This window comes from Malurus melanocephalus, unplaced genomic scaffold (assembly GCF_030028575.1).
Source record: "Malurus melanocephalus ecotype Western Australia unplaced genomic scaffold, MMel_1.1 scaffold_572, whole genome shotgun sequence".
NCBI lineage: Eukaryota > Metazoa > Chordata > Aves > Passeriformes > Maluridae > Malurus > Malurus melanocephalus.
The window spans coordinates 1-21,847 of NW_026623804.1; the positions used below are offsets into that span (position 1 = coordinate 1).

The window sequence follows — 21,847 nt, forward strand, 5'->3', positions numbered from 1 at the left end:
TGGTACCCATACACGGGCACTGTGATTCAGTGGTGTGCCCATACACGGGCACTGTGATTCAGTGGTGGTGTCCAGACGGGCTCCCCGGTCCCAGCTCCCCTGCCGAACCCTTGGAGCAGCAGCTGCTGACAGCGATGTTTGCTGGATGCCTGCATCCCTCTGTGACACTCGACAAGGCCACTCTGTACCCCCAGGGAGACCTGCTTTGGCTCTGGGCTGGAGCTGAGGGTGTTTTGTGAGTCTCCACAACATTTCTGTGTGAATTACGCTCCTGAATGCCATGTAATCCTGCAAGATAATGACCTCACCTTTCCCTATTGCTTGAGGTGCTCAAGTGCAACCAATACCAGAAGTTTGAACATTTCATCAGGGGACAGCCCTGCACTCAGTCGCATTCCATCATGTGAAGAAGATTTATGAGAACAAATCATGATTTTTGTGCCTTTGTGCAARTAATACCCCTAAAGTGCAACCACTRYCCCTWAAGTTTAAAAATGTAGGATTCAAYGTATACTATWTAAAACTTCACTGAAGAGGGCTGCTCCAAGAGCATTTCTGATGGTGAGTAGTAAACACAGTTGGTTCCTCAGGCCTTTTATTAGAAAATATTTGCAGGGCAGCTAGGTGATTTATACATAGTTGGTTTATACATAAAGAAACATTTATTTGAGCACAATTATGACAGGCTTTGCTCATAAGGATACAAATTTGAGATTGTAGCTAATTTTTCTCACAATAGCAAAAATGAAAAGCAGTCCTAATGAAATTATATTGCACTCTAATCAGCTAGATATCAGTGTGTTGTTTTAATGACTGTGATCAGCTTAGTGTGTTTGTTTGTCCTGTGGGAACTGTGCCAGGTCTTAGCATCAAGGCGCATTCCATGTACATGCTAAGGCCCTTCATGGAAACACCATTTTGGGTGGGGTTTTTTTGTCTTGTTTTTAGTTTAGTTGTTTAGATTTTTGTTGAGATTCACCATTTGCTACTAAGAGGCTATTTTCTGTCATGGTTTTCTCTGGTGACTTTTCCCATCTGTCCCTTTCTACATCCTAATTATTTGTCTGATTTTGGTTTTCTGCTGAAGATAATGAGAACTCGAAACGTTACCCAAACTGTAATGCGTGTATGTTTTTTACACAGAACTGCAGTGTATCTATAGATATAATTTGTAGACAGGTTGTTTAAACATTTGGCAAGGGATGTTTTAATTMATATTATTAATTCTCAAAATTATTAACTTGATGAACTAGCCTCATATACATAATTAAGTCTCATTTTCTTGATCAACATACTGAAAGCAGTATTTCCAGCTCAACAGGGCAGGGATTTTCTTTTTAAGTTACTGCAGCTGCAAGCATTGTACTACAACTGACCTCTCAAAGAMTTCAGGGTCTTTTGCAAGGGAGTGGGACACAATTTTTGAACGTTTTTCATTTAAGTTTCTAACAAACATTTTCCCTTCACCTCATTTTGGAGACAGTGACTCAGACAGAGTCTGGTTATTATAGAAAATTACATACCAAAATGGAAGGTAAAAATAGGGTGCATGATACCAGTCCAAGAATATGCCTCTCTTAATCTTCAATTTCTGGAAATAAGCATTTCCATAAAGCCAGCCATGGGTGCAGAGTTGGATATCCCCCTTATTTAATGCAAATTGTGCATAATCTCATATGCCTTCAGGGTGCCTGCAGTTACAAATTACTTCAGAACTTTAAAYCATGTTTTAAACCTGTCTTTATTACTGAAAAAATGGCAATATTAAAAATAAAAAAAAAATCTTCATTAAAGATCTTCATAGAAGATTTTAGTACCTATTTGCTATTTTTGTGTTAGCAAAGCTTAACAGTTAAAAGGCCACTGTAGATTACAACTAGGAAAGTCATGAAATGCTTCAAAATATGATTGCTTTAAAAYGAATGAGAACTCTTCCTCATTTGTGAATTTATGCTATAAACATTGCCGCTAGCAAAAATAACAACATGCAATTCAGTGAAAAACGAACATTAAAATAGTTGACACAACTTTATAGTCATTTAAAGATTATACAATCACAGGATACAAACATTCCTCCTTCCCAACAAGATAAATATATGTTTCATAAAATGTTCAAAGTGCTTCAAAAATGCTTATTAAAGGTGACAGATTTTGCATTCCCAAGTGGGTGAGGTCTTCCATTGTAAAATGTAAACTCTGGATTGACTAATTTATACATTGTTGTTGGTTTCCATTTTCATATTAATTAATTGGTTGAACTTGATGATTTTCTTATTCTATTTGACAGCTTCATAATTTGGCCAACATGGCAACTGCTTTGGTAAAAGAATTGGGTATTGAAACAATTAATTCTGAGTTTTTCTCTTAATTTAGGATTCTTAAGCCCAACAAACTCATGTCAGATCACTACAAGAATTCTTTGTAAGGACAGAATAAAATGAAATGCCTAGGGTATCATTCAAAGCTCCTACTCTAAGTACCTCAACTAGATAATGTAAACATCTCCATGTTKCATGGTCTGTCTACAAGACTTCAGCTTGATATGGTAATAAAGAAAGCAATTGAATTCAGAATAAAACTCAGCTGCATTAATTGCAGAATAAGCATGATGGAACTGGAGTTTTTGCAGAATTGTAGAACTGTAAGGTTAGCTTTTTTAAAGCATGCAGTTAGTTCTTTTCTCAGCTTTTGGAGTTTGCTTCTGGGTTTGTCTCATAAGGAATGAGATTCAATCTGCAGCCTGTTCTCCTCCTCCCACCTAGGAGTGACTTCAGGGTTGCATAGAGGAAGTAAAAAAAGATAYTTTGCACCATTTAATTATGAGCTCTTTAGCTGCATGAGTAATGTTGATAGAGTCCAGAAAAACGTGTCTTGTCTGCCTTAGGCAGCATAAAATGGGAACACACTTCATCTCAGAGGTGAAAAAAGGCACATGGAGAGATGGGAAGGCACATGGAGAGAACAGGGAACTTGCACTTGACAAATGGCACAAGCGTGAGAAAATTTGCTGGCAAAATATTAACGCTTCATCTTCTGAGAAGCTTGACATTATCAGAAGAGAAAGTTTTGCTGTTTTAAAAAAAAAAAAAAAAACCAACCAGACAGAAAACAAAGAAGAAACACTGTCAAAGCCTAATTCCCTTCCGAGATAATCAGGCTCCAGTTATTTGAATCAGTGTTGTTCTTCCCAGAAGTTGTATAATAATGCAACAGGGGTGTATTGTTAAATGTCCCTCCACTGAAAAGMGCAAATCAGTTCTCTTTCCCCAGTTTCCATCTCTGAATTTCCACTGTTTTTTTTTAATGTTACTTCTCTCTCACAATCATGGCAACGATAAAGAGTAAACCCACAAAAGTAAGCCCCATCCCAACCCCTTGCTAAGTCAGAACAACAATAACTTGCGAAGGCTGCCTGCCTTAAGGTGAASGACTACACAGCCTATTGGGGTTGATTCTGTTCCAACTGAAGTCTAAGGGRGTTAAGCTTATGAACAGAAAACCTCTCTCAGTGTAGCTTCCTTYGGATCTGTAGCTGTCCAGCTCCCTTGGCTGTTCTCCAAGTCTGTAGCTCCAGAGGTGGGAATTCTCCTATCCTGTGGTGCACACCCAGATAAGCAAGGGGGCCTGATCCCATCAAATCAAAAGAACTTGTAAGAACATGACCCAGTTTTGGGTATTGACTAATTTGCAGACCTAAACTCTATTTTACAGGAGTGTTGGGGTTTTTTTTCATAAAAGCTTGACTTCCATCTTAGTAGTCAGAAGAAAGGTATGAACTGTGAGTTAAATGGGAGTATAACTTAGATACAATGAACAAAATTCATCAGCTGACTTACTGCTAGGCAACCCCACATCAGTCAGAAAATTGCTGGTTACGAGTTAAAAAGTATTATAAGCCTCTTTCTGCCAATAAGATAGGGAGCACAATCAGCAGGTGGAGCAAGTGTTTACTAAAAAATCTCCYTCCTAAGTRCTACCTCAGGCTACTACTCTGAGTGTWYTGATAGGTATCATAAACAAAAGTCCATCTCCTTCAGACAGGACAAAGAAATTGAGAATGAGCGTGGAGAGGACCGTTTTCTGTTGCACCAAACTAAGGGTATTAGATTTAAAGACTTCTGCTCAATTATCATGACATGTAACCAGTGAGGCTTCTAGTCTTGGCATTYCTATGCTGGTTTTCCAGAAAAGCATCTCCTTGCTTTTGACAGAATGAAAARACAAAAGCTGCTTTGCTCACAGCATGTCTCCTAGGATGGCAGAATCATACTTCAGGAATATTTAATCATTCTGCATCTCCATCATAACTCTTAGGATTTCTATATTCAAACAGTTTAGAATTTAAATCACAAACTACCCTCTAAACAGTGATTTGACRAAATGTAGGAACCCTGTGGAAGGCTGTTGGAGTATCTATTTTGAGTACAAAACTATCTTAAAAAAAAGCATGGCTTTTTTTTCTCTGCAGGAAGTAGAATTCATGAGGAAGTGTCAATGTCTTYAAAAACATGTTTAAAGTTCAGATCAACATTGTATTTCTATTTCGTTGCAGCAAACATGACACATATTGCAAATAATTCCATTCCATTAAGTAAAAACTCTCTTAGACTAAAATGAACTYGAGCTGAAGGTTCTCACTGTACATGCAGAGATGCAGGAAAATTTAAAATTCAGATGGTAGTTAAGCTAGCAAAGTATGACCTTTTAAGGCTTAAGAAAACTTAGAGAAACGGCAAGTCTTCTATTTCTACAACTGAAATATCAAAACAAACCTATAAAAGAAACTATCAGGAAAAGACTGCTTGGGCAATGTACACCAAAAAAGTGAAGTCTGTCCATAAATAAGTTGACAAAACTGTGACTGCAGCCTGTGACATCAGCATCCTGGCATGGTCTTTAATGTTAATGACCATGTRCAGAAGCAAGACTTATGTGGCATGTGTTCACCTCTGATTTTTAAGTGCTTCTGCACAAGCAAACCGTATTCGTAAAGTAAGTGAAAAGGTTAATCATTGCTTGTTCATGTCTCTCCACGATATCCTTCTATGGACAAAGCTTGGGAAAAAAAAAAATCTGTAATTGAAAAAATGAAAAGTCACAAGTGCATTACAATCTGAAGTATATGTCAGGCAAATAATTTTTCAGGTTCTCTTCTTGCATTGYCTGCATATCTACAGAGTTCATAAAACAACTAAATGATGATTTATGCATGGTAACTTCCTCGGCAGTAATTGTTACGCCAAGAAAAACTTCTTTACTGATTGCAGACATGCATACAATAATACATGGATTTTTTTATTGCATGAACCAATCAATCAGTGTAAAGCACAGATGGTGAAAAGAAAAAATACAATGTTTGTTTTTCCTTTATTTCTAATGAAAACATCTAAGCTTTATTATTGTCACTGAGAAGTGGGTCTCTGCTCTGAAATGCAGAGCAAAATAATGTTGGYTGACCTAGAAACTGTACAGTTTCTGTGGCTACAGAGGTAAAATCATGCTGCAAGCAGGCAACAAAACATAAATTACTATGGTGCATATGTAACTTAGCTCATGTATTTGTGTTTAGAATCACAGAAAATTCAAGATATGCCAACATATGAATTCTGAAAATTAGAGAAGCAACAACAATAAAAAAGACCCTAAATCTGTAGCACTGTTTCAGTACTCAAAAGCTGTACTTAATCCATGGGAACTACAAATGAACTTGTAAAGACKGAATACCACATCAATATTCCCAGCACCAGCTCAGGAACTTCACAACTCTTCTATTGTTTTATTTATGAATATTACAGCTCAAGCTTGCTCAAGTTCCACAAGGACTCCATGGCAATCTTTAGGGTGAAGAAAAATCACAGGTTTGCCATGTGCACCTATTTTTGGCTCTTCACTCAATATTCGTATCTTTTTTTTCTTCAGTTCTGTCATAGCCGCTTTTATGTCATCAACCTTATAAAAGAGATACAGTTCACACAAATTAACATATTGCACTGTATTATGCAGATTTTACATTTAGGAGCAATAACACAATTCCTTACTGAAATGTTATTTCTAAGTTCCAATATAATTCTGAACATAAATTATGTTATAAAACCATTTAGAACCATCTAGTCTCAAAAATAAAAGTACTACAGAAGTTTGCACTTGTTATTTGAAGATTTTACAAGATACCGTTTAAACAGATTGTGCTATATTTAAGGAATTACTAAACTAAAATCACTCATGCACAAAGCCCATTGATTTTTTTTATGTTGTTACTTTTTAAGGACTCCATACATAATCTAGGATCTGCATTACTTTTACTAGGAAGATTATATTGCTTTCCAAGTGTCARTAAGTAAAGAAAAATGCCTCCCTTTATAATTGATGACAAAGCACTGACTCATTAAATGCTGGTGAAAAGGGAGRGCAGTGGGCAGAACATAAAGGAAACTCCCTTTTAGATTTGTATATTCTCATTCTGAGTAGGTTAAAGTTCATAGTTTCCTAACAAAAAAAGCTTGGAATAATCAAAAATATATCCAGAATAAAACAGGGTCTTTCTATTGAACTTAACTATAATAATAGCCATTAATATACTATTTCAGTATAGTTTCCTACAGAAATATGAAATCAACAAAAGCATGCCTATACTGTGCAATGTGATCTGAAGTTCTGATATCATGTCATCCAATGAAATCTGAATCTTCCAAAAACTTAAGTGTATTCATTTTTTTTAATAATAACACTCAGTTTAGAAAATTCAGTAGTCAGTGATCAATAAAGACCTAGAATTATAATAGCATAGCTATTCAAGACTGAGGTGATTTGACTTAGTTTGGTGAATAAACTCTCATGATGCCATTGTAGAGAAGAAGGAAATACCTATCTTTAATTCAGAGAAGYAGACATCACCTAATTTCTACCCATTTGCAGCAGTTTTGTTCATGAATATTCCAAACTCACTACAGTTCTTCCTACAAACAACTACCAGTCAGCTTAAAAAAAAACAAAAAACCAACTAAAAAAAACCCAGAAACAGGATCAACTGTCAAGTTTTATCTAAACTAGAAGGCACATGTGACATGTGCCATGGCCCCTCTGGATTCTTTCCCCGAGCAGCAAAGCCACTGCAGCTGCTGCTCCTGTGCTGCAGAGACGGCCTGAAGAGGAACTGAGCTGGGCTCAGCTGCAGTGAACTCCTGCATCCCCAAGGATGAGTGACGGGAACAGGGAAAAGCCTTTGGCTGCATCCATGTCAGGGGAGTACCAGGCTTGGACTGCTCTCTTACTCTACTGTGTCCAGCATGGTTTTCACTGCAGGTATTAAATTATAACTGGTCAGGAATAATTTCATTTCTTCTTAAAATACTTATCTTTTTGAAACAAGTTGCCTATGAAAACACCTATCTAAAATTTCCTTTGTAGAAGAAAGAAGAAATTAAAAATTCTTTGATAAACTTGTTATGTTTCCTCTCCAGCATGGAATGAATTTTTACAATTCAGCTTTTTGTAAGAAAACTATTCATAAAAGGTATTTCTACAAAATATGTTTTTAAATTCCAAATGAACAATTGACACTGAAGTTCTTTAATAGTTCTTATTAAAACTATTTTTGGYTGACTTAGAAGACTACTTATCTTTGAAGCTGTAAGATTTTCTATTCTGAGGTGGATGAAAATTGGAGGGGGCAAATTAATCTTTTTGATTGACTGTGGTAGTGACCAGATCTGTTTTRCAGTCCCACTTAAACAGCAGGTCAACAATTGCTTTTTTTCACTGTGTGTATTAGTCTATAATCTTCCACTTGTTTTGACATGGAGATAATAGGCAGCAGCATGAAGTKTTGTATCAAACTGATATACAAAACTGGTATGTGATTTCCAAACAGAAAAAAAGGCATATTTAAGACTGCTTATGAAAAATAATTTTTCATAAATTTGACAGCCTAGTTTATTACTTCCTGACACAGGTCAAACCTATTAAAATATGCATACTTTACTATATCTATCATATTACATGAAATATTATGTTAAAATACCTCAATGCAGATATGATGCATTCCTCCAGTCTTGTTTTTCTGCAGAAAGCTTGCAATGGGACTTTTCTCTCCTAAAGGATGTAGAAGCTCCAGCTTGGTATTTCCCAGCTCCACAAAAACAGTGTAGACACCATGTTCAGGAAGAGCAACAGTCTCACTCACCTGGGCTCCTAAAACATCTTTATATAAGGACTGAGCCTTCTCCAAATCAGGCACTGCAATTGCCACGTGATTTAGTCGGCCCAGTTTCCACAAACAGCTTGGAATGCTTTGTGAAACGGACTTTGATGATGATAGAGTTCGTATTGTAGGAGCTGAAGTCTGCAATCTGCTAAGAAGCCCTGAAAAGAAAGTGAATAGCACTGACAGGACRCTTTTGAGAAAGTTTCTGCTCTTCACCCCTTAAAGGCCTGCAGAGCTGYCATGCCATTGGCACACCCTTGTGCAACGCTCAGGGTAGACAGAGAGCAAGGAAACACTTACTCTGGAGTACTAACAGCTCAAAGAACACTTTTTTTCAGAGACTAAATAAATACTCAGAACTATTAAAAAAAACCAAAACAAAACCCCAATGTAGACTCAAACTTGATATAATCCTTACATGGGCCTATTAGAAAGAGGAATATATGACCAATCATAAAAGCCAACTGTATAATGTGCTTAATAGTGACTTTTGAATTTTTCAGAGCTTCTCACAAAAATAGAGAAAGCAATCTGAAGATGCCTGTACATCTTGAAATTATAGCAAACAAAAAATCACAAAGGAAARGAAAGATATAAAATGAGGATATTTACAAATGAATTGCATTAAAAGTTAATCTGTCAGAGTACTAGAATCTGGAGGGGTTGGGGCTGGGGAGAAATTGTGATAGYATCAGTTGTTTCTAGCACCAAAATTAGAATTAGATTAAAGGATATATATAGGATATCGAAGCCACATTTTAATTTCATGGCAGTTTGCTTTAGCCCAAGTCAAAGTTCCCAATGCCTTCAGGCCAAGCTGAAGGCATCTCAGCACTTTGGAAGTCTTTGAGGCATTCTTTGCTTTAAAGTGAAAACTGTGGTATTTTGATAAGAGATTATGCCAATGATGCACTGAGACTCTGGATGCTTGGCAACACATGGAGAATAGATAGCCCTGGCTGGGCTTGTGGTACTCTGTAAGGTTTAATCAGCTTTGCTTCAGGGTATGGAACTGAGAACTACCATTCCACAGGWATTCAAGATTCTACAGCTACCAGGTAATTTTTCTTCACAAAGATAACTGATGAGTCCTTAAATCTAAACATTTCTGAGCATGGTGCTGTGATGGAAGAAATGTTTGCATGTATTTGACACTTAAAATTATAACATGCAATGTGCATATTACCAAGGACTTCAGTATCACAAAAGTCTATTCACCATTTTTTGATAATACTAAACCAACATCCTACATTAAGTATTTCCAGAAACTTGTCCAGTGCTGCAAGTAACTGCCCTGCAGTATTTCTTGCCAGGCTTTCACACAGTCCATCTTGTCATGTCCTTCATCACAGCAAGAAGTTCTGGACAATTCTTCACTTGTTACCTTTAGGCTATCATACTGGTTTAGGACAGCATGTGCTTTTCAACTTTTTACATGTTAAAAAAATCCCCTATAAACACACAGAAAAATTCTGGTTTTTTAAATGTCTATGCTGAAAATATTTTGTAGAAACACTTGCCATATCAGTGCAGCTGAATCAGGGTGAACCAATTCCCTGAGGAAGCAGTACTGTGCAATGCCTATAATGCACGAGATAACACACAAGGAACTAGGWGGCATAATAAAAGCATGGATAATTAACTAGTGTAGGGTTTGACAGTTAACCAGAGTAAATAAATGTGCTACAAAAAGAAAGAACACCCCCAACATCTGCTATACAGTCTTTTCTGCCCACCTAAGCTCCTACTCAAGTAGCTCAGTTTTGTACTGTAATTTCTTAAGACCTGATTCAATTCTTGCTGAAGAGATACTTTTCCATTTGGAGGACAACAGTGTTCTTTAAGTGAGAAAAGCCTCCAAAAGAGAAGGATCACTTACTATACAATTTGTTACGTTTTCCAAAGCCCTTTACYCTTTTACCCTTTCTTCCAAATATTAGTAGACTTTAGTTCAATAGAAATACTAGTAATGTAGATTTTTTTTAAAGCAGTCTTTACTGATGGGAAAAACAAGGATTTTCTCATTCTTTTGCATCTGCSATCTATAATGCTTGCTGCACTTCATCCATGGCATAAGACTACATAGTTATTGTAATTTAATTTGTATTGTTTCAAGTAACATGACAAAGACACAGACCGTTACTCAKCTATTAGTGAAGCAATAGAAAAAAATATAGAAAATGCTCTTTCTTCTGGGTTCTGCCCAAGAAATATTTGATTTTTGCAGTATTTCCTGGGAAGACAATAGACTGAAAAAGTGAAGTATATTCCTAGGATTCTTGAAAAGTCAAAGACATTTAAATGCCCATTTTTATGAGCATTTATTTTGTGAAACCTTGAGCTAGTCTAGCTCTAGTCAAATGCATACAGAGTATTAATTTTAAATCCATAATTGGATTGACTGAAATGAAACAAAAAGCTTTTGTGTTTTTCTTGCATTATCTAGATTAGTAACTACATAGATTATTTAAAATTCTGATCTTCTAACCCAATAATCAAAAAATAACCCTGCAGTGAAAAAGCTTTTCARTAAACTTCAGATTGAAACCCTTTACTTCCATGTTTCCAGGAAAGAAACACTTGTATTTATATACACATCACAAAACTAGTTCTAAAGTATATAACTTTCTTCAGCTTCATTTGAAGATTTTTAAATGGATCTATTTGGGGCTTATTCTATTAATGGTTGACTGATCTAGTAGAATTACGCACATCAGAGTTCAAACATAGTTGTACCAAGGAAGGGCTACATTCTGTAACWGAGCAGATTATGAAGTACCCCATAAACTGAGATCCTCATCCTTCAAATGTTTATTCATAAGCTTATTTGTTGCTTCTTATATGGAGCAGTGTTCATTGACTTAATCAAGGAAACTAAGGAATCAAACACAAGCCAAACCCAATTGAYTMAGTCATGTTCTCTATGGGAAGGTTCTACAACAGAAGGTTATGGTAAGAACCTTGTCACTGAGATTGCTCTATTGCCAATCATTTCAGGTGGACAAGAACTCCCAAAGATSGGAGAGGATGCTGTCACCATAGGGAGTCTGGCACCCAGGGGCTGTGTGTTCATTCTCTGGACCAAAGGGAGAAAGGACACAGTGTGGCCATTCTTAAATCTCAGCAATATYGGGGTGATGTGAGCATCTAGGGAACTCTGGAACTCTGGGCTCAGGTTATCCACAGTGCTGCTCTGCTCAGTGCTGGGGGAGCCTTTGGGAATCAGAAGGGCTCCACAGYTCATGGAAACGAGACCCACTGTACTGCAGCTCTAGCTCCCTCCATCAAGTGCAGTCATGCAAAGGTACTCTGTATTTCCACTATTCTACTCCCCGATAAATGACAGAACTGAGCCTCTCATTCACTTTTCTCCTGGACTGTGGCTGCCAAGTAAAATAGTGTGGTGTAGGTACCGTGAGTTTAACCTAACTACTACGAGATTGAGCAGTACACGTTATTATGATGAACAGGACATTATTTTGAATTTGACCTCCAAACCCCACTTCAAAAAAAAAAACCAGCTTCTCCTCGCGCTTTAAGTTTGGAGTTTGCTCTGTAATTTGTCCTATGCCAGTCGTCAGCTGTTAATGTGCCCGTCAGTTGGATAGAGAGACTTTGTTTTTATTTCCAGAAGCGGCAGTTTCATTTGGCCTGCGAGGCTTTTACCGGGAGATCCGCCAGGCCGGGGCGGGCACCGAGACCCGCGGCTGCCCCCTGCCCTGCCSGCCCCGCCGTCACCGCCGCCACCGCCTCCCCCGCGTTCCGCCGCCCTTCCCTCCGCCCTTGTGGTGCGGTGCCGCGCCGCCGCCCCGCGTTACCGCCCCGCGTTACCGGCCGCTCCGCGCCGCAGCACCGCCGCCATCTCACAGCCTCCCCGGCAGCGCTCAGTGCGGGCCCCGCGCCAGCGCGGAGGGGCCGTGTCACAGCGAGGGGCCGTGCCCGGAGAGGGGCCGTGCCCGGCGAGGGGCCGTGTCACAGCGAGGGGCCGTGCCCGGCGAGGGGCCGTGTCACAGCGAGGGGCCGTGCCCGGAGAGGGGCCGTGCCCGGAGAGGGGCCGTGCCCGGCAGCACCGCGCTCCATTGGAGCTGTCGCCCGCGCCTGACTGCGGGGGAGGCGGCCGAGCCCTCACAGGAGCCGTGCTCTCCGCAGGCGATGTGCCCGCCGCAGAGGCCGCGCCTGACGCTGCACACAGCTCGGAGACAATGTGACAAGGAGGCCTGTGGTAGCAAGGCTGAGCTGAGGAAGTTTTCTGAGCAAAGCCCACAGAATCAGCTGGGCTGGAAAACCCCTCTGACATCATCGAGTCCAAACTACGACTGACCACGGCCTTGTCAACTAAACCAGAGCTCTAAGTTCCACATCCAGTCTTTTCTTGAACACCTCCAGGAATGGTAACTCCACCACCTCCCTGGGCAGCCCATTCCAGTATCTAATCACCCTTTCTGTGAAGAAATTTTTCCTGATGTCCAACCTAAATGTCCCCTGGTGCATCTTGAGGCCATGTCCTCTTGTCCTGTCGCTGTTGCCTGCAAGAAGAGGCCARCCCTGACCTGGCTACAGCCTCCTGGTGTAGGGAGTTCCAGAGGGCAGTAAGGTCACCTCTGAGTCCCCTTTTCTCCAAGCAGAGCCCCCCAGCTCCCTCAGCCRCTCCTCATCACCCTGATGCTCTAGTTGGTTTCCCAGCTCCATTGCCTTTGTGTGGACTCACTCCAGCACCTCAGTGTCCTTCCTGAACTGAGGGGMCCAGAACTGGACACAGCGCTCAGGCTGTGGGGTTATCAGTGCCAAATACAGGGGAGGAATCACTTTCCTGGTCCTGCTGGCCACTCCAGCTCATGCAGGCCAGGATGCCATGAAGCATTGTGCCAGAGACACTCCGGACAGTGAGCAGGCTGTCTGCTGATGCTGATTCTATTGTGTCAGGCATAGCACACTGTGTGTTGCTGAGATATATCCTAAATAAATAAAACAGCTTGTGCCACTTCAAATCTGATTATCTATGATTAGTTAAAAGTGCAGATTAAAACCAGCGGTCAAAAGGGGTATTTGAAAACCCCGATATATGGCACTTCCAATTTCCAACGCAGGTTGTGTAAGTGTCAGATGTGTTTCTGATGTTCAGAGAATTGCAGGTACAGGTCATGCGGCTCTGCTGCCTGAGCTCTGCTCCACACCACGTTTTTTTGAGTGTGCGAAGTTACAATGAGGGGACACAAAGAAGTGGCATTGCAGGGCGTTCTTTGCACTGAAAAGCCTTCATTTGTTGGYAGGAAGGAGAGATGAAAGGAGCAGGGGCAAGAAGTTTTGGATCACGTTAAGGAAACGACATGAGGTAAGAGGGAAGTTGAAGAGCAGTGGACAGTGTTGTGCTGACGGTGAAGGGCTGTGTGCGTGCCTCGTTAGCTTGAGCTTYGAGACACCAGGTAACAAAGGGTGTTTCGCCCACATTATCAGCTGGAAATATGTGTTCCAAAATAGCCCTTGTATCTGGGTSAGAGACTCAAAACTGTGAAGTAAGATGACAGTAGCTTCACTATATTTAGAGCAGGTTTCCCAGTGCTGATGCACCTCCCAGTCTATAGCAACACCGCGCCTTTCCCAGGGCGGGAAGCAGCGGCCATCGGTGAATGACTGCCACGTCCTGCTTGGGGTCCTGGGAGAATGAGACGCTTCTGACGGAGGGCCAGGCCAGGGCTGGGATGCTTTGGTTTTGGAGGCGGGAATGTTCCGGTCCTGGAGGCGGGGATGCCAGGGCCCCGCGGCGGGGCGGGGCAGAGCTCCGCGGGCGGAACCATTGTGTCCGGAACCTTGGCGGCGGGCGCGGGAGCCGCCCGGAGCGGAGCGGAGCGCTGTTCCGCGCGGSGGAGGCGGTGCCGGTACCCACGTGTGCGCGGGACGATGGCGGCGGTGCCGGGGATCCCGGGCACCCAGGGCATCCAGGGCATCCAGACATGCCTCAGGGTGGCGGGAGCGGCCGCGGCTCGCCCCGAGTGCTTCCTCAGGTACCGCGGGGCGGCGGGGGAAGCGTTGGTAGTCCTAGGAAAAAACCTGGAGGAGACTACTCAGGTGTAAAAGTTGAGGAGTGGAGGAGGGCAGTTACCTTTTGAAACCTGGGGTCTGGCTCTTGGATGATTAGGGTGTTTAGTGCTGTACTGCTCACTTCCTCAGAATGTCTGGAGCGCTTAAATGCGATCAACATATTGCAAGATGCAGCAATAGAAAAGTGGAGTATTCTGTCCAACTTCTTCACACGCAAAGTGTAATAAACCTGAAAGGATTAAGAATTCTGATTTATTTTTTCTATGAATGTGAGGTAGCAGTACTCCAAGAGATGTGTAGAAAGTTAAGCCACAGCAGTAATTGCTGAGAAGTGCCGTTCTGTAGCACCAGAGTACCAAAGCCGATATGAAAAGAGCAGCAGTGTGACCATGTGATTAACTAATGGAAGGTGTTAAGCTATTTTATTTTTTCTGTTCTTAGTGTGCAGGATGGACTGGCTGCCGACTTCAGAGCAATGACAAAGACTCTCTACGATTTGAATAAAGGAAGTAACATAGTTCGTGGGGGTCCTCTAAAAGAGCTGGTGATAGAAAATTTTGATGAAGAACAGATTTGGCAACAACTAGAGCTCCAGAACAATGCAGTTCTCGATTTCTTCAAGAAATCCATTGCAAGAGATGCTGAGGATGAAGATCTTTGCCTTCTCTCAGACCRAGAAGAGAATGGTTCTGATGCAGAGACCAGCAGTGACAAGGAATTGGAAGACAACATAATGGAAGCAGAAACTGAACRGAAGAATGTTTATACAAAAGATAAAGAGAAAACTAAAGCTAAAGAAAAACAAAGTAAASTGAGAGAAAGCATAGAGCAGGAATACAGTGATGAGGATTCTGATATTGACTTTGATATTACAGCWCTGGAGCAACAAGCTAAAACAGCAAAGGAAACCACACTGAAAAAAAGGGGAAGAAAATCTGTGGTGGATGATAAATTTTTCAAGCTGGCTGATATGGAAGCTTTTTTAGAACATGCAGAGAAGGAAGGCAAGGAAGAAGAAGAAGATGATGATATAAATTATTTTGAAGACATTATCTCAGATGATGAGGAAGAAGACTCTGAAGAAGCCAAAGTAAGAATATCAGTAAAATAATTTTCTGATACCTCTTTTCCTTTACATCAAAATCTGGTATCTGTTAGGATGGCTATAAACTATTTAACTCTGTGTAGAAACTGCCAAGTTAAATTTGATCAGGTGACTAACACTTCTGAAGCTTTACTTTACAATTAATATCTGGTAAGAAAATTTCCTAGAGTAGAAGGACGTAGTCTTCTCCTATTCTGGTCTCTCCTTAGATGGGCTTTGGGCTTTTACATAAATAAAGGAAGAGATAGTACCACAAGAAATAAGGGACCTTGAAGAATTTCAGAATAGGTGACCCAGCAAATGAAAAGGATTTGTCACTCAACATCTGGCAATTACAGATCACTAAGGTGGCTGATACAGAGCAAAAGGCTTTTCCAGGGATGTGGCCTTGTAATTCTGATATAACTTCCATTGATGAGTAATTGTTTCAAAGAAAACTGTCTTATTATTTAGTATTACCAGACATTCTCACTAGGAAGTAAGAAATATACCCAGGGAATTTGTGTGCATTCTAACAAGTGTGTGGTAAAATCTGCAGCTCCTTGAATTCTGTATGTTTAAGTAGTAGAGGATTGTAAATACCAGTTAAAGAAATCACTCAATGCATTATGTCAATGCATCACTACCCTGAAATACTGTTACACAAGTAGTGCTGTTCCCCAGGCATTAAAGACTTCAAAAAAACAGGATACCCTTTGATTTCTGTCAGTCTTAACAGCTGTGGTTTCCCTCTCACCTTTTTTAGCCAATTAAAAGTTCCAGAGATATGACATACAAAGATTTCTTTGATCCAGTTGATGATGATGATGGYGATGATGATTTAGTAGCTAATGATATTGAGGGTGATCAGGAAGAGGAAGCAGAYGGTGCTGTTGAAGAGCAAAATGAAGAAAGTATGTCTGAGTAAGTAAAATGCAGGTAAAATGTCCTTGTCATTTTACATTAAAGTACAGCAGAAAATACTGAGAATGCCAGACTGACTCCAGTCATAGTTTGTCATTCTCTGTTAACTGTTGTATGTTCATGGTTTGTGTCGTCACCTTAATATTAGTTTACCTTTTTTTTTTTGTATTTTTTTGCGTTTTTTTTTCGTAAATATCCCTTGATATTTATTTGAAAAAGGCATTTAAGAGCTGTGACTTTAGTTTTTCAAAGTTATTTTTCTTATTCAGAAGTTTTCCTAATGTCCTCTATCTACAGGGGGTTCTTTGAGAACCATTGTAAACTATAAGGTTACAAATGTCTAAGGTTTGGAATATCTTCATGTGAAAAATAATRGAGACTTCTCAATCTTTATTTTATATTAAATGTTATTGTTACAGGTTTGAGGATATGGATGAAATGGTGGAACACATGAGAAGTAAAGAAGCTTCTAAAAAAGTAACTTTTAGTTTGCCAGATGACAGTGAAACAGAAGATGTAACAGAAGTGCAATTAGAGAAGGGCATTGATCCTGGTGAAATAAAGTCATCTTTTGAGAAGAGACAGGAAAAGGTAATTGTGGTTTGGTTTTCTTTGGGTTTTGTTCGTATTTTATTTGGCTAATACTATAAAACAGTGGCAAATATTTTTTTTTTTTTTATTTTTACTGTTTGTGTCACTTGTTCAGAGTCCAGCAAATACRAAGAGTATATTTAAAATTTAAGAAAAACATGTGGTTTACTTACATAGATACATCTGCAATCATATATTCCCTCAGGTACCTGAAATAAATATTAATTTCTTGCTGTGAGTTTATGAGTGACCTCTCTTTTAAACTTATTATGAAACTGTGTTTTTCAGATGAGCAAAAAAATAAAAAGYTTAGAAGATGCACTGTTAGAGGAGAAACCTTGGCAACTTAAAGGAGAAGTGACTGGACAAAAACGCCCTGAGAACAGCCTTTTGGAAGAAACAGTACTTTTTGACCATGCAGTCCGAATGGGTAAGGAGAGGGACAGGGCTTGCCTGACAGCGTGGTGCAGACTGTGTTCTGCCCTTTGATCTTGATGAAAACACCTGTGACTCAAGAGCAGGGTAACAGAACACCAAATTAAATTTCTTGATTTGATTTTGAGCTTGTGTATTTKCACAGTGGAAACTACAGGAAATTATCATGTTTTTTGTTAATTTTTAATTTACCTGAAAGTAAATTAAAACAGAAAGTGCATAACTTTGGTGGCAGACCTGGTAGTTTATGAGCCTTACCTAATATGACTTACTTTTACTTACACACTCACCTTTTTGTGAAGGCTTTGCTTCCTTTTTCTGTAGTTTATTCTTCAGAACAATAACTATTCCTTGCTGGAGAAACATTAATCTTAAAATTCTTTGCTTTTTTCTTTCAGCACCTGTGATCACAGAAGAAACTACTTTTCAGCTTGAAGATATCATTAAACAGAGAATATTGGATGAGGTTAATATTATCTTACCTGTTCCTCCTTATATTGTTCATARATTTGATTCACAAGACACATTCCAAGGATGGGTTTGAAGCATTTTCAGTGTTAAATGTAGAGTTATCTTAATATCTGCAACTAGTTGTTTTATTCTTTTGTCTTGATAAATGTGTCTTTACATTTCTAAGGAGCCCTATTTTCATATTCCTGTTACATGCCAAGTTTTGGTGCACTTCAGATAAAACTGTAAGGGGTTTATTTGGAATATAATGCTAGTCTGTAGGTTTTGGCTGTTCCATAACTGTGGTGCTCTAAGCATTCTGAACACTGACTAAAACTCAGTTGCTCACTTAATTTTGCTTCAAAGCCACTGATACAAATTTTCTATCTCACAGCTTGTTGAGCCTTATTGTTTGTTGAATTTTAAAAAATACGTACATAAGAGGAAGAATTTATAACTTGTTACAGTTTTTGCCCTCATTCACTAAAAACAAGGACTCAAACTAGAGCTATAACTTCTATTACCTTTTTTTTTTCAAATGAAATTGGGAAACTTAAGGAGTCCTGGCAAGCCACATGCATAAACTAGTTCATGTGCCAGATAAATAATTGAAAATTGTTCTAAATAAGATGTAGCTGATATTTGGCTGTAGTTGTATTTGGTCATTACTTTCTGACTTTCTCAGGCATGGGATGATGTAGTACCAAAAGAAAAGCCCAAAGAGGAAGCTTTTGAGTACAAGAAACGGATCAGTTTGGATCATGAAAAGAGTAAACTGAGTCTCGCTGAAATTTATGAGCAAGAATACATGAAACTTCACCAGGTAACATAAACGATACCTTTCCTTTAGGTTTGAAGTTCACACCCCATAATCTTGTATGCTTATTTATACACTTTCAAAGTGGAAGTACTTTAGTCTTTCTTTGAGTGTTCACCAGTGAAATGGCTCTGTATTGTACATTGTGTTGTTACTAGCCTTGCTAAAGAAAAATGGCTTTTTAAATGGTGTTACATTCAATTTTTAATGCAGCAAAAGACTGAAGAGGAAGAAAATCCTGAACACAAAGAAATTCAGGAAATGATGGATTCACTCTTCCAGAAGCTGGATGCACTTTGTAATTTCCACTTCACACCCAAACCAGTAAGTTTCATGAAGTTTGGGGCTTTCTCCCCTTTTTYAAACTGGATACTTAAAAATATATTCCAGAAAMAGRAAGTGAAGCAAACATTGRTGTTTACTAAGCTCATTATTACTTMATATTAAATGCACTGTGAATGCCTCTAAACAAAACCAAATACTTGGTGTCTTCAGCARTCTGTCACCTACTGAGCTGGTGTGCTCAGTCCTGAATGTGTCTCCTTATTTCTAGCCGGTGCCAGAAGTTAAAATCGTGTCAAACCTTCCAGCTATAAGTATGGAAGAAGTAGCACCAGTTGCTGTCAGTGATGCTGCTCTCTTAGCACCAGAGGAGATCAAGGTAAATACAAAATGGCATAAGGATCAGGAGAGGATCTGTGTGGTTTTAGAAGGATGTATGGTCTGTCAGGCCASTGGGAATTCTGCACCTTCTGTCCTTGTGGGTGGTTTCTCACCTTGTAGAGCTTTTTGCCTAGAATTTTAGAATTGCTGGTTGTTGGGGGTTTTGGTGAGGGGTTGGGGTTTTTTTTTTCCTTACTGGAAGGTGGGGAAAGAGTAAGTTTTATTTGGTTCCAGTAGGCCATAATATGCTTTGTTCTTCATCTTGACTGTTATGTGATGGTCCTTGTCCCAATGTACATGTGGCTATTGGGAAGAGAAAAGCTAAATGACACTAGAGCAGAGCAATTGTTCTGGATCAGTTGTACAAAGCTCATTTTCCAGCTTTTGCCAGTTTTTAACCTTTGCCTTATCCTGAGCTGGCACTTGGAATAATGGAAATGCTGAGACAGACCTGAGTTCTGTGAAGTGAATCTTGCCTTTAGCACTGTTATGGATCTAGAGATCTTGTTCTCTTTAGGAAAAGAACAAAGCTGGTGATGTAAAAACRGATGCAGAAAAGACTCCCACAGACAAAAAAAGAGAATTGAGAAGGAAAAAGCTCCGTAAACGTATGAGGCAAAGAGAAAGGGAAAAACGTCAAAAGCTTCTTGAAAAGATGAAACCAGAACAAGGCACAAAACTCAGCAAAAAAGCTGCTGCAGCRAAATTAAAAAAGCTTACAAAAGAAGGCAAAGCATCTCTGCTCAAGGTAAGACTTAAGGATAGAAGGTTTTCAGCTGGAGAGAGGAAGGGAAACTTTATCCCAAAGAATTACAAGTATAAGGTTGGAAAAATATGAAAAAGCTGTAAGATACAATTACTTTATATAAAGTATGTTCATCAGGCAGAAAAGATTTTGTATGAGGTGCTACTTTTATTTCAAAGTTCACAAGGTGATCCTGCTAATACTAAGACATGTTCTTTATTTCCTGCATTTAAACCATTCCACTTCATCAAGTGGGACYACTTGAATGTACTATGAGGTTTCTATGTTCTGTGTAAGCTTTGGGTAACTCAAACTGTTTCGTGATACAATATTCCTGTTTAACTTTGTCCTTATTGTGGACASTTCCCTATGATCTCATCAGAATTTATATTGTTTTGCATGCTATAAAACAGTAAACTTGTGCACCATTTTCAATACCTTTTAAATAAAATTCTAAAAATCCCTGAAAATTTTAGAACAAGGCAAAAAAAATTTTAAGTATTAGAAACTAATAGGAGAAATAACTTTATTACTTTCAGATGTTTGTGGTTACCTTTTCAGAAGGCAAGCAGCACACAAAATACAGCTACCCAGTTGTAGTTCATGATRTGCAAGGATCTCTTCTTGATGCCTGCTCTTACCTATCATGCTAATTGCTATTTAGAAAGAGAATATAATCTTTATTTCTTTAGATAGCAGGAGTGGAAAAAAATGTGGTAAAAAAATCCCTTTGAAAATCAGTTGTCATATCTTTTTTAAGTCGAAATCCRTTATGTGTTAGTAAGTAGTATAATGGTACTGTTTTTACATTTCTTGGTTWTAACAAATATTTTGTCCATTGACAGGATGAAGGTAAAGACAAGGCCTTGAAATCATCCCAGGCCTTCTTTTCTCAGCTACAAGATCAAGTGAGAATGCAAATCAAAGATGCAAGCAAATTAAAGAAGAAACAAAAGAAGGAGAAGGCACTCTCTGTTCATAAACTGAAATTGTAAATTACCTATTTTTATATGTTGCATCTTGTATATATTAAAATGGTTTTTCCGAATTTGAGTAGGTTTTGTTCTTTGTTGACCTTTAAAATGCTCTATGAACTTCTGAGGTTATGTTCAGACATTTTCTTGTAGATTTTAGTTTTATTTTCTACCAYAGAACTCTGATTTATTCCAAAAGCAAGGTTCTTGCCATGGGCATAAACCTAACCATGTAAAATACTTGGCATGTGCTGTGACCATACAGTCTCTTTAAGATAGGGCCCACAGGTTTGTATCTGCTTTTCTAACAGCTCTGTATCTATAGCAGGAGTCACTGCACTTACTGAAGAACTTAAGCTGTATCCAGCCATTTAAATTATAGAAATTATAYTTTGAAACCATGATTAGCAAAGAGGGGGGACACAAAAGATTTTTAAGCCTGTGGCAACCCAGAAGAAATGSCATCTTTTAAATTAGACTGAGTCCCAGAATTRTTCCGGTTGGAAAGGACCACGGAGGGGTCATCTGGTCCAGCCTCCCTGCWCAATGCTTATTTTCACCAGTCAGGTGAATTCCTGAGGAATATCCTCCCCTACCAGCACCGTTTTCAGAGGCCCTATAAACAATAATTCTCAGGGTAAAAATATTTCACTATTTGCTCTTTCCGCGGCTGAAGAAAAACCAACAAAAATACCCAACAAGAAAAACCTGCAGTGGCTGTCGCTGCGGGCCTCAGGCAGTTTAATCTCTGAGGAGGGAACGGTGTTTGCACAGCCCCGCTGAGCGTGAGGGGAGCGCGGATGCGGTGCCGCCATCGGCGCTGCGCTGCTCAGGCCTGGCGGCGGGCGGGGAGCGGAGCGGCCCCGGCCCGGCCCCTCACGGCGCGGCCCGGCCCCGCACGGCCCCGCACGGCCCCTCACGG

The 21,847-nt window shown here is 39.6% G+C and overlaps 2 protein-coding genes across 2 annotated transcripts; one reads left to right on the top strand and one right to left on the bottom strand.

Annotated features, from left to right (window-relative positions):
* Positions 1-5,540: 5,540 nt before the first annotated feature.
* MCEE (methylmalonyl-CoA epimerase) lies at positions 5,541-12,164 on the bottom strand. Its single transcript, XM_057382519.1, has 3 exons — positions 12,035-12,164; positions 8,021-8,361; positions 5,541-5,949 (listed from the first exon to the last, which is right to left on the bottom strand). Exons 1-3 carry the CDS (start codon positions 12,063-12,065, stop codon positions 5,797-5,799), a joined length of 525 nt encoding a protein of 174 aa, XP_057238502.1. The 5' UTR covers positions 12,066-12,164; the 3' UTR covers positions 5,541-5,796.
* A 1,898-nt stretch (positions 12,165-14,062) lies between these two features.
* MPHOSPH10 (M-phase phosphoprotein 10) lies at positions 14,063-20,993 on the top strand. The gene is made up of 11 exons (XM_057382524.1): positions 14,063-14,205; positions 14,684-15,332; positions 16,093-16,250; positions 16,670-16,841; positions 17,130-17,271; positions 17,675-17,742; positions 18,412-18,549; positions 18,757-18,867; positions 19,097-19,204; positions 19,724-19,954; positions 20,797-20,993. The coding sequence occupies exons 1-11, from the start codon at positions 14,102-14,104 to the stop codon at positions 20,944-20,946; spliced, it is 2,031 nt and encodes a 676-aa protein (XP_057238507.1). The 5' UTR covers positions 14,063-14,101; the 3' UTR covers positions 20,947-20,993.
* Positions 20,994-21,847: the final 854 nt, after the last annotated feature.